General features: G+C 59.5%; 1 protein-coding gene across 5 annotated transcripts in view; it reads right to left on the minus strand.

The window, feature by feature from the left end:
• The window catches only part of PRDM16 (PR/SET domain 16), a 375,795-nt gene that overhangs the window by 250,372 nt on the left and 110,957 nt on the right, over window positions 1-14,466 (minus strand). For all 5 annotated transcript variants that reach the window (XM_016952782.4, XM_016952775.4, XM_016952776.4 and 2 more), the window contains exon 2: window positions 9,069-9,418. In XM_016952782.4, coding sequence (XP_016808271.3) covers window positions 9,069-9,418 — 350 coding nt within the window. The remainder of the gene's footprint in view (window positions 1-9,068; window positions 9,419-14,466) is intronic.

Genomic DNA, 14,466 nt, shown 5'->3' on the forward strand with positions numbered 1-14,466 from the left:
CAGGCCACGTCCCGGGGCCGAGCCCACCCAACCGTGGGGGTGGTGTGGGCAGTGGAGCGTGCATCTGGGAACCTTGGAGAGAAAGGGCAGGCCAGGAACGAGTTTTGGGGTTTAGATGATAAAACGTGGGACTGAGAATACCAAGCCCTAATGTGTGGCGATCAGACGGTGGCGTGTGGTGGGGAGATGGCGGCATGTGGCGATCAGACGGTGGCGTGTGGTGGGGAGATGGCGGCATGTGGCGATCAGACGGTGGCATGTGGCGATCAGACGGTGGCGTGTGGCGGGGAGATGGCGGCATGTGGCGATCAGACGGTGGCATGTGGCGATCAGACGGTGGCGTGTGGCGGGGAGACGGTGGCGTGTGGCGGGGAGACGGTGGCGTGTGGTGGGGAGATGGCGGCATGTGGCGATCAGACGGTGGCGTGTGGCGGGGAGACGGTGGCATGTGGCGGGGAGACGGTGGCGTGTGGCGGGGAGACGGTGGCGTGTGGCGGGGAGACGGTGGCATGTGGCGATCAGACGGTGGCGTGTGGCGGGGAGACGGTGGCGTGTGGTGGGGAGACGGTGGCGTGTGGCGATCAGACGGTGGCGTGTGGCGGGGAGACGGTGGCGTGTGGCGGGGAGACGGTGGCGTGTGGCGGGGAGACGGTGGCGTGTGGCGGGGACACGGTGGTGTGTGGTGGGGAGACGGTGGCGTGTGGCGGGGAGACGGTGGCGTGTGGCGATCAGACGGTGGCGTGTAGCAGGGAGACGGTGGCGTGTGGCGGGGAGACGGTGACGTGTGGCGGGGAGACGGTGGCGTGTGGCGGGGAGACGGTGGCGTGTGGCGGGGACACGGTGGTGTGTGGTGGGGAGACGGTGGCGTGTGGCGGGGAGACGGTGGCATGTGGCGGGGAGACGGTGGTGTGTGGTGGGGAGACGGTGGCGTGTGGCGGGGAGATGGTGACGTGTGGCAGGGACACGGTGGTGTGTGGTGGGGAGACGGTGGCGTGTGGTGGGGAGATGACAGTGGCCAGATGCCGCAGAGTCCAGCCTTGATATTATCAGACCTGCCCCAGCCTCCCTCCCTGAGACTCCAGCCTGAGCCGAGGTCCCCAGCACCTGCCATGGTCTGCCCCTTCCCCTCTGTTGGAATTTAAAGGATAAGGCGTAATAGGGTGATCTAAGAGCTCAGCCAATGAGTGCCGGCTGCCCCCACAGCAGGCCAGCAAGGAGGGCTTATGGCGGGGCTCAGCTCCAGGGTGAAAGGGGCACGGGAGAGACAGGAGGAAGCGCCCTGCACAGGGAGGTACCAGTGAACACCTCTGCAGGACCTGAGATGAGCCGGTTGTCTGCTGAGTGACTAAATGCCCTCAACAACCATCCTAAATAGCCCCCCAGTGTGCACTGAGCATTGCAGAAGGCCGGACGAGTGCTTTGGGAGCCCTTGTTCCTCAGCCCTCCCACCTGTCCCTTGCCCGGCGGTCTGGTGCAGGTGCCGGACAGGACATGCAGGCGGGCTCTCCACTCCTCCTATCTAGGTCAGCTGCTCTGGGCCCAGGCCGTAAATTACTCCTGGGAGCTTTCACATGCCTGATGCCAGAGGGGTGTGCCAGGACTTTGGGTCTGACACTGGGACGTTCCTGGACAAACAGGGAGGTTGGTCACCCTCCCTGGCCCCAGCCCAGCATCTCCGAGGCAGGCCTGACACCTGTATTTCCCATGCTCCCCAGGCAACACCAACACGCAGTGAAGGGGAGACCGCAGCCCCCAGCCTCTGCCCTCAGGTCTCAGGCACCCGGGAAGGACTTGGGAGCTTTCCTGACCACCCCCTCCCCCAGTACAGACCGACAGGTGGGAGGGGCACTCACTCTTACATTTTTCTATGCATTCAGCAGACATTGTTGGGGGGCAGGGGCTTGCACCTCCTCCCCGGCTGGGTGGGCGCACTTCTCAGAATATGTCTGAGCCGCAGGAGCTCCCTGGGTTGAGCCTTCCTTGCCTGCCATCCTGGGGTCCCCCAGAGCCGGATGGGATGGAGAGTGCGGAGGTCCATGGCTGTGGACAGCTCCAGGGGTGCAAAGGGAGCACCCATCCCACTGAGCAGTGGGTGCTGGACACACAAGTTCTGCTTCTACAGAGGAGAGCTATGTCAAACACTTCTGGGTTCAAACCAGCCTCTGGTGGCTGGCAGGTGCCCCTTCTTCCTGAATCCCAGAGCCATGAGGCAGCCTGGAGATCTCCTAGGAATGGCTAGACCTGGCACTGGTGGGAGCTGCCGCTCCATCCCCTTGGGGGGCCGGGCAGGAGCCCGAAGCCTCAGGAGGTCAGCCCTGGAGGCGGGGTGGGCAGGAAGGCAGCACATCCTTCCACAGCGTCAGGGAACGTTGGTGACTCTCCCAATGCCTGCAACACACCCAGAGCTGCCCCCTGGTAAGCTGCTGCGTCTGCTGGGTACTCGCCGTCTGGCCGCTGCGTCTGCTGGGTACTCGCCGTCTGGCCGCTGCGTCTGCTGGGTACTCGCCGTCTGGCCGCTGCGTCTGCTGGGTACTCGCCGTCTGGCCGCTGTGACTGCTGGGTACTCGCTGTCTGGCCGGGTCCTTCCTAAACTCAGCTGTGCACATGAATCACCAGGGATCTCGCTCAATTGCACATGGTGACTCAGTGAGTCCCAGAGGGGGGCCAAGGTTCTTCATTTCCAACAAACCTGCAGGGAGGCCAGCACTGCTGGCTCAGGGACCACACTTTGAGCACCGAGGGTCTTTATGGCAACAAGGCAGCCGGGTGTGTCTGTCTCTGGGTTGATCTTGGTTTCCTGTTTGCTCATGAGGCCACAGGGACTGAAAGGGACTGAAGCAGAGTCCCAGGAGCCTCGACAATCCCTCCTGGGCAGGAGCTGGGGCTTGGTTAAAACAGGGTCGCTTCTGCCTGGGCTCAGACCTGTGGCCAAGCTCACCTTGATTCCCCAGCCCAGGACCCACGAAGGGGTCTAAGTCCAGCTCCTGCACCAGCACCAACCCCCGCCCACTGCCATGAAAACGGTAGAAAGGCAGAGCCTCCAATAGGACCTCCTACTTCCCCAAACCCAGTCCTGAACCCACAACCCTCATGAAGAGATTGCCCAGTTGGAACATGAGCAGGCCAGAGCATGAGGTCTGGATGTAGGGGCTGACTCCTTAGGGTCTCCTCCTAACACCCTGAGCCTGGTCATTAATCCAGAGCCTGGAAGTGTCTCTCCAGGATCTTCTGGCTCAAAACCCAGCCGGAACTCCCAGAGAAGCAAGGCCTGCAGGCACCCAACCCGCATGCTCCAAGACAGCCAGCTCCAAAAGCTACCGAGCCCAGATGAGCTGGCGACACGGATGATCCCCATCCTTAGAGGCCAAGGCTCTGTCTAGGACTTTAGGCAAAAATTAAGCTGTGGGGGCTATTTGTGTGTGCAAGCTCACACACAATCTCCTGCAGCAAATCATGTTAATATTTGCTGCTGACAGGACATTCAGGAGGAAGGGAGAAGGGACTGGGGTTTGTGTGTGGGAAAGGGTGGCCTGGGTGATTCCCTACCCTACCCTGTGGACCTGGCCACATTGCAAAAACCCTGGAGTAAATTTGCCATTGCCCCTCCTGCCATCGGACTGAACCGGGTCTCAGCACTTGGGGTCCTCCAGTGCTTCCTGGTATGTGGGGAAGCTGGTTCTGGGTGCTACCTTTTTACGCCTGCCTCACGGTGCCTTTAAAAGCCCATCATGGACATTTGTGCTGTGATGTCGGAGACTGAAGCCCCATAGCACTGTCCCTCCTGCTGTCCCAGGGAGCCAGGTGCCTGGCTGGGCTGCCCTGACCCCACTCCATTGTCATCCTATCACCTGGGACCAAAATGGACCTGCAAATGTATTTCTCATTTCTCCCACTCAGGAACAGAAGAGCATCAGTATTCCAAACACATGTAGGGGGACAGGCCTGTGTCCACAGAAGAGGTTTTACTTCCTTGGAAATCCTGCCTTTCTTCAAGGCTGGGTGTTTTGGATAAAATTCCATATTACATGTGAGGTCATTTCTCATCTTCTCAGAGTGCAGGTGTACTTGCTCTCACCCATCCCTGGCTGCTGTGTAGCTCCTGGTCCACAGGGGAGACTGGCAGGTCCTGGCCCTGCCAAAGGCTCTCAGTGGGCTCTGGGGACCCAGGAGGCACCAGCTTGGGGGTCCCATGATGGCAGTGCCAGAGAATTGGTGTGGCCCAAGGCCTCTGGGCTGACCCCAGAGCTTCCCACAGGCCCTGGCCCAGATACAGCGCATTTGTTGATTGAACAAATAAACACACATTAATATTCAGTAAATAACGCCAGGGGTGAGGTCGTCCACTTCAGCACATTCTTCAAATAATTGAAACCCCATCAATTCACATTAACATTTTTCACCTGGCCTCTTCAGCAGAGGCAGAGGCACTTACTCATCAGCGTTCTGATTACAGGCAGGGCCGCTGATGCCTTCGAGAGCCTTTCTGGGGAGACACAGTCAACAAAGAAACAAGCAGACCTTGGGTGGGAGACAGTGGCTGATGCAGTGAGCAAAGTGCCCCCAGTGCCTCCCCTGGGGGTCCTGTGGGATCCCACCCCAGCAGGCCCCAAGCTGCAGGACCCTGGACACACAGCTGAAGGCCCAGCCGGGGGCAGGTGGCCTCCCCAGTGCCTCACCCATGGCCTCCTCCCTCTGGGCTGTCACTGGGCAGCCGCCTCTTAATTAGCAAAATAAACAGCATGATGATAAATGTCATGATTTACTCAACAAATGTGAAAATCATTGTTTTTGCAGACCCCAGGGCGAGCAAATGCGCTCACGGGTGATTTCCTCCAGGCAGGTGGGCTTCGGTGGCGACTGGCGGGGTGTGGTATTTGGGAAGAGACTGAGCCCGGCTGTGTCCAGATGGAGGAGGCCAGGAATTTCGGGTGCCCTTCCTGACAAGCCCCCTCCCTGAGATGAAGCCCAGGGGGCCGTTTCCACACACCCCTGAGGCACACACACAGCCATGCATAGAGTGAGCCCCCAGGTCGGGGGTGGGGCATCTGACTCAGGGCACAGCTCAGGATGCCTCGCAGCACCCAGGAACAAAGCGGGTTTAGTCAGCGACTATTCCTAACACACAGGAGGGAGAGAGGAGGGGGCGGCCCTCCCCAAAGCGTCAGCCTCAGCGTAGAAGGAATGCGGGCTTCTGACCAGCAACTGAGGCCGGAGGAAACTCAGCTCCCGACCCCCAGCCTCATTCCTGCGTTGCTAACGGAAAGCTCCCACTTAAAGTAAGGCTGCCCCATGACCTTGAAGTAAGGCTGCCCCACGACCTTGAAGTAAGGCTGCCCCACGACCTTGAAGTAAGGCTGCCCCACAACCTTGAAGTAAGGCTGCCCCACGACCTTGAAGTAACGCTGCCCCACCACCTTGAAGTAAGGCTGCCCCACGACCTTGAACCCAAAGCTCGTGGGTGCCTCACGTGCTGCCCGCCCCGTCTCTCGTCCCCAGGGAGTCGTGCTGTCATCTACATCGGCCCCACGTCAGGGAGAGAAGAGCCCCCGACCCTCCCCAGTCATCCCAAAGCCGAGGGTTGCCTGGCACTGTGTCTCTTGCTATACAAAGAGAAAGGAAATTGGACCTTCTCATTTTATTTCAACGGAATTGTCCAGAACAAGAACTTTGTTCTCAGAGTAGAAAGAAAATGGTTTCCATGGTGTCCCAAAATGACAGTAAGAATAATCCACGTGACTTTTATTTCAAACCTGTCCTTCAAGAGACGCGCACCCTGTTCCTGCAGGGGCTGCTGCCTGGTGAGATCCCTTTGCTCACGCCACTCCCAGACCCCCTCTCCTCCAGGGGAACCCCACTTCTGAGCTCAGAGTGGCCACAACACCGTGCTCTAGGCCACCACGGAGGGAGGCCAAAATGACACTGATCCTTCTTGGATTTTGCTTGTTATCTTTACTAAAATATCTTTACTTGTTCTTTTTCAGTAAACAAATGCCGTGGACATTACAGTAAAGTCAAATCACTCTGATTCATAACACTTAATTACCAGTGTGAAAGTGAATAATTACACATATGAAATTCAGGACCATCAGAGACGACACGCACGCATGGGCTGTCCCAGGCCTGACCTGGGATCTTGCTGGCGTGACGCTGGCACCCATGTTTTTCTCTGTCCCAGGCCTGACCTGGGATCCCCCTGATGTGACGCTGGCACCCATGTTTTTCTCTGTACCAGGCCTGCTCTGGCCGAGCTCACTGCAGGGGCGTGGAGGGGAAGGGCTAGCAGGGCCGCTTGTTGGTGTGAGTGGCTTGGGAAGGGGACGCAGCAGAAGGTCCTTCTCGTGTCTGGAACTACAGAGGGATCCCAGCCCTGAAGCCTGGTGTTCCCGTCCCGTCTCAGGCCCCTGTTCACGGCACTTGGAAGACAGGCCAGGCAGTCGGCAAGAGGGAGAAGTCCTCAGAGAAAGAGTCACCCGCAAGTCACTTCTCCCTCCGGGGCCACCTCAGGGAAGGCAAAAACCAGGGGGAAACAGCAATCAGCTCTTTCGGGACAGGTGGAAAATTCTCGGAAGGCTGCTTAAGGGGAAGATGTCAGTTTTCCTGCCCAAAGGCCCCAGCTGAGGTGGCTGGAGGTGGGGAGAAACCTCCTTGATTGACGGACATCATTCATTTCAGGCAGAGGTGGCTGCCACTTAATTCCCGCCCCCTGCTTCCTCCTCTCTCTCCTTCTCAGAGGAGGTGGTGGCTTCCTGCCCGGTTCCAATGTCAGCTCCCGAAGGCACCGACGCACATGGCTGCCCCCCGTCCCATCTGATAGAAGCAACAAAACTCAAAGGTGGTCCCAAAGCCAGGGAGTCGGTGCCCGAACTCGCAAGGAAAACAAGGTCAGGCGAGATCCTGCCGGGTGCGCGGGGAGCACCGTTTGAGGGCGTCGGGGGGAGAGTAAATATTTCTAAGCGCCGGCAGGAGGGGTATCTGTCAGGTGGCCACCGTGGAACAAAGCCCTCCGCAGAAACGGGAGTTGCGCCATGAGGAGCGCGCGTTCCCTCATGTACACACGCACCCGGGATAAACACACCACAAAGTCAACAGGCACCGGCAGGCAGCGGCGCAGTCTGCGCCGGGCCTGGCACCACGCGGACGTCGTGATACGGGCCATTTCTTTAAAAAAAAAAAAGCAAATAGAAACTTGTATCAGAGTAGACAAGAACAAAGTCACCTGAAGGTCATCCAAAGTGCTACCTGCAGGGCCCCTGGACCTCTCACATCCACAAGCCACCTCCTGATTACACAGTCCAGACCTTTCTAAGTGTGACGGACAAACACCCTTGAATTCCTCTCCCACACACCAGGCAGGGAGGGACAGGCCACTTCTGCCAAAGTTACTTTCACTGCACAGCCAAAGACGAATATTGCTAGAAAAATGCTCTCCTTGGTCCCATGAGGGTCCTGTAGGGCCATGAAGCTGGGCAGTGTCTCCACTGAGGTCTTCGACTCCAAACTCTCTCCCTGTCCTGCTTCACTGGGGCCCCTGGCCCTGGCCAGTCTCTCCCAAAGGTGACCCGACCTTGGGCCCACACACACTGTCCTCTGCCTCTCGTTGCGGGGGTACGCCCGTTCCAAAGGGGCTGCCCGTAGAGCTGCAGCTTCCACTCTGCTTGACGGCCGCAGACTCTGCCGCGCATTTCTTCAGGCACCGGGACCCCCACAGCTCTGTAAAGGGCGGGGGGGCTTTAAGCTGACACTCAGGGAGCAGCTCCTGAGTCTCCCTATATCCTTGACAAGGAGTCACACAGGACTCTGTGAGCTACCAAGGACCACGTCTGCCTGCTGGGAGCTGCCAAGGTGCCCTGGTCTCCTTGCCCAGGGAGGATGCACTCAGCTCTGCAGGGTGCGGGCAGCCTCTGGTCCCCAGGCCATCGGTGTTCTTACAAAGGGCTCAATGCCGCCAGCCCGGGGAGGTGCTTAAGGGCTGCTGGAGGCCACAGGAACCTCCCCACGGCCTGTCTGAGTTGGGGCAGGCCTGACAGTGAGCATGGACCTGGCTGGGGACTTCTCCAGAGCCACGAGCCACCAGGAGAGCAGGTGGGCAAGACACAGGACCCTGTCCCCACCCATCTGGGGATCCTCTTCCCTGCTCAGGCCATTTGCGCATGAGGAGCCCACCTCCATCCGGGCACTCCAGAGGCTGGGAGGCACAGGGGGAATCCAACTGGTGTTCCCATTTTCCACCCAGGCAGGGGCCCTGCCAAAAATACCACCGACAATTGGCTGCGTGAGGCCGGCAGAAGGGCCAGGGCCCACCAGGAAGTGCACTTTTTGTGGGGGGGTGGGGCTGTTAGTCCCCCTAGGACCACTCAAGGGCCCCCAACACCGGGGCCTAGCGTCCCTCACAACCTGGGCAGGACACTCCGGGTGCTCCCCTCTCAGAGCTGTCCCAGGGACGCCCTCTCTCCTGACCCCTGCAGCAGGATCACCAGGCCAGATTCAGACCCTCAAGGCCAGTCACGTCGTGGTGGGAAAATTTAAACAGCCATCCCTCCCTCCCTGGCAGGTCAGGGCCTGTGCCCCTGGAGTTGGAGAAGCTGAGGCTGCTCTTAGGACACTGGCTGACCAGGGCAGGCGGGGAAGGCGGCAGCCGGGGCAGCGTGGCCACCAGGTGTGATTTGTGAGCGGCTCCACACTGTCCTGGCCTGGAATGAAGCCCTGGAGTGCAGCTGCCTGTTCTGGGACTTCCTATTAATCTCCCTGCCCTGCCGCGATGGCAGTGTTCGCGCCTGGGATCCGGCGGGAAGCACGGGATGTTTTAAGACATGAGCTCATGAAAGACACATTTCCGGGAGAGAGTGGGCGTGGCCTACAGGGCTGACAGGCACCCACGAGGACCTCTGATGCTTTCTGAGTCGCGTCAGGCGAGCTGCAGGATAAAATAGGCTGGGAAATGTGACATTTGAACGCTCTCTCTGGCCGCGCCTCCCGCCTCGGGCAGTGGCTGCTCAGCCCGGCTTTATAAATAGATTGAACACAAGATAAATGGCCGTGATCAATCATACTCAGGCGCGATCGCTCACCTCCCATCCGAAGTCTGTCTCCTTTGCCGCCGCCCGGGGCACCACCACGCAGGGGCCCAGCCTCTCCCCGGCTTCCATCTTCCTCTTGGCCCAGACCCCCAGGCCAGCCCCTGGGATGGAGGACTCTCGGAGCTCGAAGTCTGCTGGGATCGGAATGTCTTCAGGAATGTAGACAGGGGCCTCGTACGGCGAGCCCTCCTTGGGGGTGAAGTCCTCGCTGGTGGGGAAGGGGGACGGTGGCCCCACGGGGATGGGCGACATGGCACTGTCCTCGGCCTCGTCCTCCGCGCTGTGGCTGGCCAGCAGGTCCCGGTTGGGCTCATACATATTATTTACAATGTCACCGTCACCTAAAGGAGACAACGCAGCGTCAACCTCTGCAGCACGTGCCCCACCCAGTGTGTACAGCTCAGGGAGCGCTGGGGACTCGGGCATCAATGGGCACCGAGGGTGCTCAGGGGCCCAGAAGGCCTGGCTGCCACCCCTGCCCGGGAGATGCTGCCTCCACTCTGCCCTGAGCCCAGCTGCCATCACTCGATGTCAGAGGCTCCAGAGGATGGGATCCTACCAGGCTCCTTTGGGGCCAACATTTCTGATGGGATGGCACAGCCCGACACACCCTGGCTCACCCACCCTGGCTCCCACAGCCACCTGAGGATGTGCCGGGTGGTCCTGCCCTAAGGGAACTAGGGAAGGAGCTGCCTGTGTCTTGCAAGCCTGGGGACAGCCTCGGTGAAGCCGTCACGCGTGGCGGCTGACCCAGGGCTGGCTGATGGTGAAATATTTGCCCCAGAACATTCCAAATGTCCTCTATAGCCTTGGAAATCAGGGACGGCAGAAGTCCTAAGTGCCTGGGAGGACTCAGAGTTTGGGTGAATGTGAAATGTGCTCAGTGCTGCTTCCCTGCACTTGGGCCGCAGCCTGGACATCCCTGCACTTGGGCCGCAGGCTGGACATCCCTGCACTTGGGCCGCAGCCTGGACATCCCTGCACTTGGGCCGCAGGCTGGACATCCCTGCACTTGGGCCGCAGCCTGGACATCCCTGCACTTGGGCCTCAGCCTGGACATCCCTGCACTTGGGCCGCAGCCTGGGCATCCCTGCACTTGGGCCTCAGCCTGGACATCCCTGCACTTGGGCCGCAGCCTAGGCATCCCTGCACTTGGGCCTCAGCCTGGACATCCCTGCACTTGGGCCGCAGCCTGGGCATCCCTGCACTTGGGCTGCAGCCTGGGCATCCCTGCACTTGGGCCTCAGCCTGGACATCCCTGCACTTGGGCCGCAGCCTGGGCATCCCTGCACTTGGGCCTCAGCCTGGGCATCCCTGCACTTGGGCCGCAGCCTGGGCATCCCTGCACTTGGGCCGCAGGCTGGACATCCCTGCACTTGGGCCGCAGGCTGGACATCCCTGCACTTGGGCCTCAGCCTGGGCATCCCTGCACTTGGGCCTCAGCCTGGACATCCCTGCACTTGGGCCGCAGGCTGGACATCCCTGCACTTGGGCCTCAGCCTGGACATCCCTGCACTTGGGCCGCAGCCTGGACATCCCTGCACTTGGGCCTCAGCCTGGACATCCCTGCACTTGGGCCGCAGCCTGGACATCCCTGCACTTGGGCCTCAGCCTGGACATCCCTGCACTTGGGCCGCAGCCTGGGCATCCCTGCACTTGGGCCGCAGCCTGGGCATCCCTGCACTTGGGCCTCAGCCTGGACATCCCTGCACTTGGGCCTCAGCCTGGACATCCCTGCACTTGGGCCGCAGCCTGGACATCCCTGCACTTGGGCCGCAGCCTGGACATCCCTGCACTTGGGCCGCAGCCTGGACATCCCTGCACTTAGGCCACAGCCTGGACATGCACTGGGGTAGGGCTGGCTGGGTCTTGGGGAGGCTGGTGGAAGTTCTTGATGATCTCGACACAGGCTAGGAACAGGCCTGCTGAGGTCATGGATATTGGACTCATAGGGCCCCAGGTCACTGAACTAAGCAATGAGAGGGTGCCCAGTTTTTCTGTCTGGGGTAGGCCTTTGGGGTCCGTCCTAAGAGAGGATGGGTGCCAAGATAGTGTGTGTGTGCAGCCGAAACTATACCAGAGTGTAGCCTGAGGCACCGAGGGAGATGGGCAGGGCGAGGAGGAGTCTGGACAGGAAGAAAAGCAAAGCCCTCCACCCAGTGCAGCCAAACCAGGACTCAGGCAGGCGAATGTTCACAGTGGCAGATTCACCATCGCCAGAAGGCAGAAACAGCCCAAATGTCCGTCTGCGAGGGAATGAGGGAACGGATGAGTAGTGGACGGTACCTCCCCTCCCCAAGGAGGAAGGCGGCCTGGACCAGCCTGGGACATGCGGCATTCGGCGTAGGAAGCCGATGCAGAGGGTCACACCTGTGGCACCACCCCTCTCCAAGGAGGAGGGCGGCCCTGGCACGCGCAGCCTGGACCAGCCCCCAACATGCACCACTCGGCATAGGAAGCTGATGCAGAGGGTCACACCTGCCTGGCGGCGTTTAGACGACTCATCCAGCACAGGCCCCCAGAGACAGACGCAGATGGGAGATCTCGGGGACTGGGGTGGGGGTGACAGCGAGAGGCCCAGGTCTCCTTTCGGGGTGATGAGGTGTTTGGAAACTAGAGAGGGGGTGGTTGCACTGCTGGGTGAACGGCTCACTGCCGCTGAATCGCCCCCTTTACAGCGGTTGAATTCTGCCTCGATAACATAAAAAAGGCAGGCGCGAGTGTTAGGTGGGGAGCAGCGGGAAGGGGCAGGAGGTGGGGTGAGCTCCGTCACCCTGACCTGATCTAGATCTTTCCACGCAAGCCCCTCCTTCTGTGGCTGCCTCGAGGACCCGTGAAAGTGACTGGACCCCAGTCCTGCTGGCCCTCGCCTCCCGGCCCCCGCCCCGCACCCTGTCGTTGGCTGCGGAAACAGAAGCCTCTAAGGAGACCAGAACTTTTAAGTACAGGAAAAATGACTTCAGATTCCTCACACTGGTTGCAAACAGATCAGCACAAGAAGTAGCAAAATGCTTTCTTTCAAAAGAAACCAAAGTCTTGGGGGGAAAAGTCGTAAGGAAAACACTTATTTAATTTATCAGCATTCAGAGAAGTAATTATTATGTTTTAAGTGGCCAACGGGTCCGTTCTAATTGACGCGGCGGATCCTTTCAGAGACGCAGCCACAGAACTGCCGCTGCTGTTCCTCCCCCCTAAAGACCTGAAGTTGTTTAGGTTTGAAAGAACACCCCCATAACCCCCGCCCCGCTGACTGTGTGCAGCAGAAAGGTACATTGGGGGGGGTGGTAATTAACATGGCATCTTGTTATTTGGAACTGGTAACTGCACGGAGCTCGCAAACAAAGTCGGGTTGGAGGCCGAAGCCCCCTCGACGCGCTCCTTAACTCCTCTCGGGCGTGGGCGCCTCTGCCCGAAGGACAAGTAGGAATTAGAACCCCAGGTGTTTCTGGGAGTTCCGCTGGAGCCCGAAGTGGGGCAGCGTCCGCATCAAGTGCATATCCGTTGCAGGGCTCCGTTTAAAACATGGCTTTTTTCTGTTTGAATTCTACTTCCCAAAACCCCTGACCCACTGGAGGAAAATCAGCGCTTTAAGGGCATGTTTAATTTACTGGCCAAGCAAACAGCTTAGGAGAGAAGGTAGTGTTTCCTGCTGATTAAAGGCAGGTCTGTGCATCGGGCCCCCGGCCTCCCTTCCCCGGCGGTCACGGGGTTAAGCGATTGCCCACAGCCTCCAGGAAAAACCCGTCTCATTTTGCTGTCCCTGTTGCTGGGGGAGAGGGAGCTCTTCTTTCAAGGGTGGGTGAGAGGAGGGCTAATTCGTGTGCAGAAAACATTTTGAGAAAATGAGGTGCAGAGAACAGCCCTAAAGCCCGGAGAAAGCGGGAAGCCTGCACGGAGCCTTCAGCAGGGCCTGGGCCCACAAATCGCTCGCTCTCCTGTGCAGAGGTCCCAGCAGGCCAGGCACAAATCACTCGCTCTCTGGGGTCCCCGGGACAACCGGAGCCGGGAGATCAGAGTCAGCCCTTCTCCACCCTGAGCTCCGGCCAGGATGCCCCCGAGAGGGTCAGCAAGTTCAGGAGGCTGCCCGACCCTCTGCCCTGCTGGACAGGCTTGTTCTGGACGTGGGCATCTTTTCACTGAGGTCCCCAGACCCTACCACCCAGGCCTCTGTGACACGGGTGTGCATTTCCAGCAGGCACTCTCTCGCAGGTCAGTGTGCAGGGCCAGGATCATGTATGACTTTGGAGATGCAGGCTGGGTAACAGCGTGTGACTGACTTGTCAGGAGACCTGACATCCTTTATTTGGGATTTGCCATGATCTCATTCCAGGGTACTGAGGCCATCATTTCTAGAATTTCTATGGGGAGACCTGTGGAATTATAAAAGCAAGGAGGGGAGTGGGGAGGCAGGGAGCTCGGGAGGGAAGAGATGGACTTGGCTGGAAGGGAGCTGAGTGACCCCGAGTCGGGGCCAAGGCCACCCCTTTCTGCCGTGAAGCACCTCCCGAGCTGCCAGTTCCAGCCGAGTCTATGTGCTCGGGGATCTTCACGGAGAGGCCCTGCTTTGAGTCTTGTCACACACACGTATGAGCGATCGTCATTTGATCGCATAATACAGGTAAGGGAGGTGAAGAAACCCTGCTGCCGCCCCGGGCTGGGACAGAGACCGAGCTGGCCGGGAGCCCACGGTGACCTCAGCCCCTCGCACTGCCCCTGGGCTCCACCACAACCCTTGGTTTAGGGCTGCGTCTATTTCAGCCTTACAGTGGGAGCCTTCTGCACCCCTCACCCAGGCTGTAGGAAATGATCCTGGAACAGAGGCCACCCCCACCATCTCCCAAGAGACCCATATCTAGAAAGCAAAGCTATGGCCAGGGTCTTGGGGTCTGGAGAGAGCGAGAGAAGAGGCCACAGATCAGGACCACTGTGCTAAACCGGCCAGGACAGGAGCCCAACAGCCAACAGGGGATCCCTCACCACCGTCCACCTGCCAGGGCCACGCGAGCAGTGCCCTCAGAGGGGGATTACCAACACGACGACCCCTTCCCCGCAGCCCAAGCGCCGAGTGGCTCTGTGTCAGGGATGGGCAGATTTCAGCCTAGATTCTTGGCCAGAGGGAGTACAAGGGGGTTTTTCGGAGTCGGTATATCTGCCTGGCTGTGCTTCCTCCTTCATCATGTGGTTTTAAGGAGAAGCCATGAGGCCTGCAGGCCCCACTGGGCAGGAAAGAGGCACCGTGTGGCGGCTGGCAGGGAAGGGTGGCCCCCAGAGTGCGTGTGAATGTGAGCATCCCATGCGTATCCGTGTGTAAGCATGTGTAAGACCGTGTGTGTAAGCATGTGACCGCATGTGTAAGCATGTGACTGCATGTGTAAGGCCAGGTGTAAGA

Source organism: Pan troglodytes, chromosome 1, assembly GCF_028858775.2.
Source record: "Pan troglodytes isolate AG18354 chromosome 1, NHGRI_mPanTro3-v2.0_pri, whole genome shotgun sequence".
Taxonomy (NCBI): Eukaryota; Metazoa; Chordata; class Mammalia; order Primates; family Hominidae; genus Pan; species Pan troglodytes.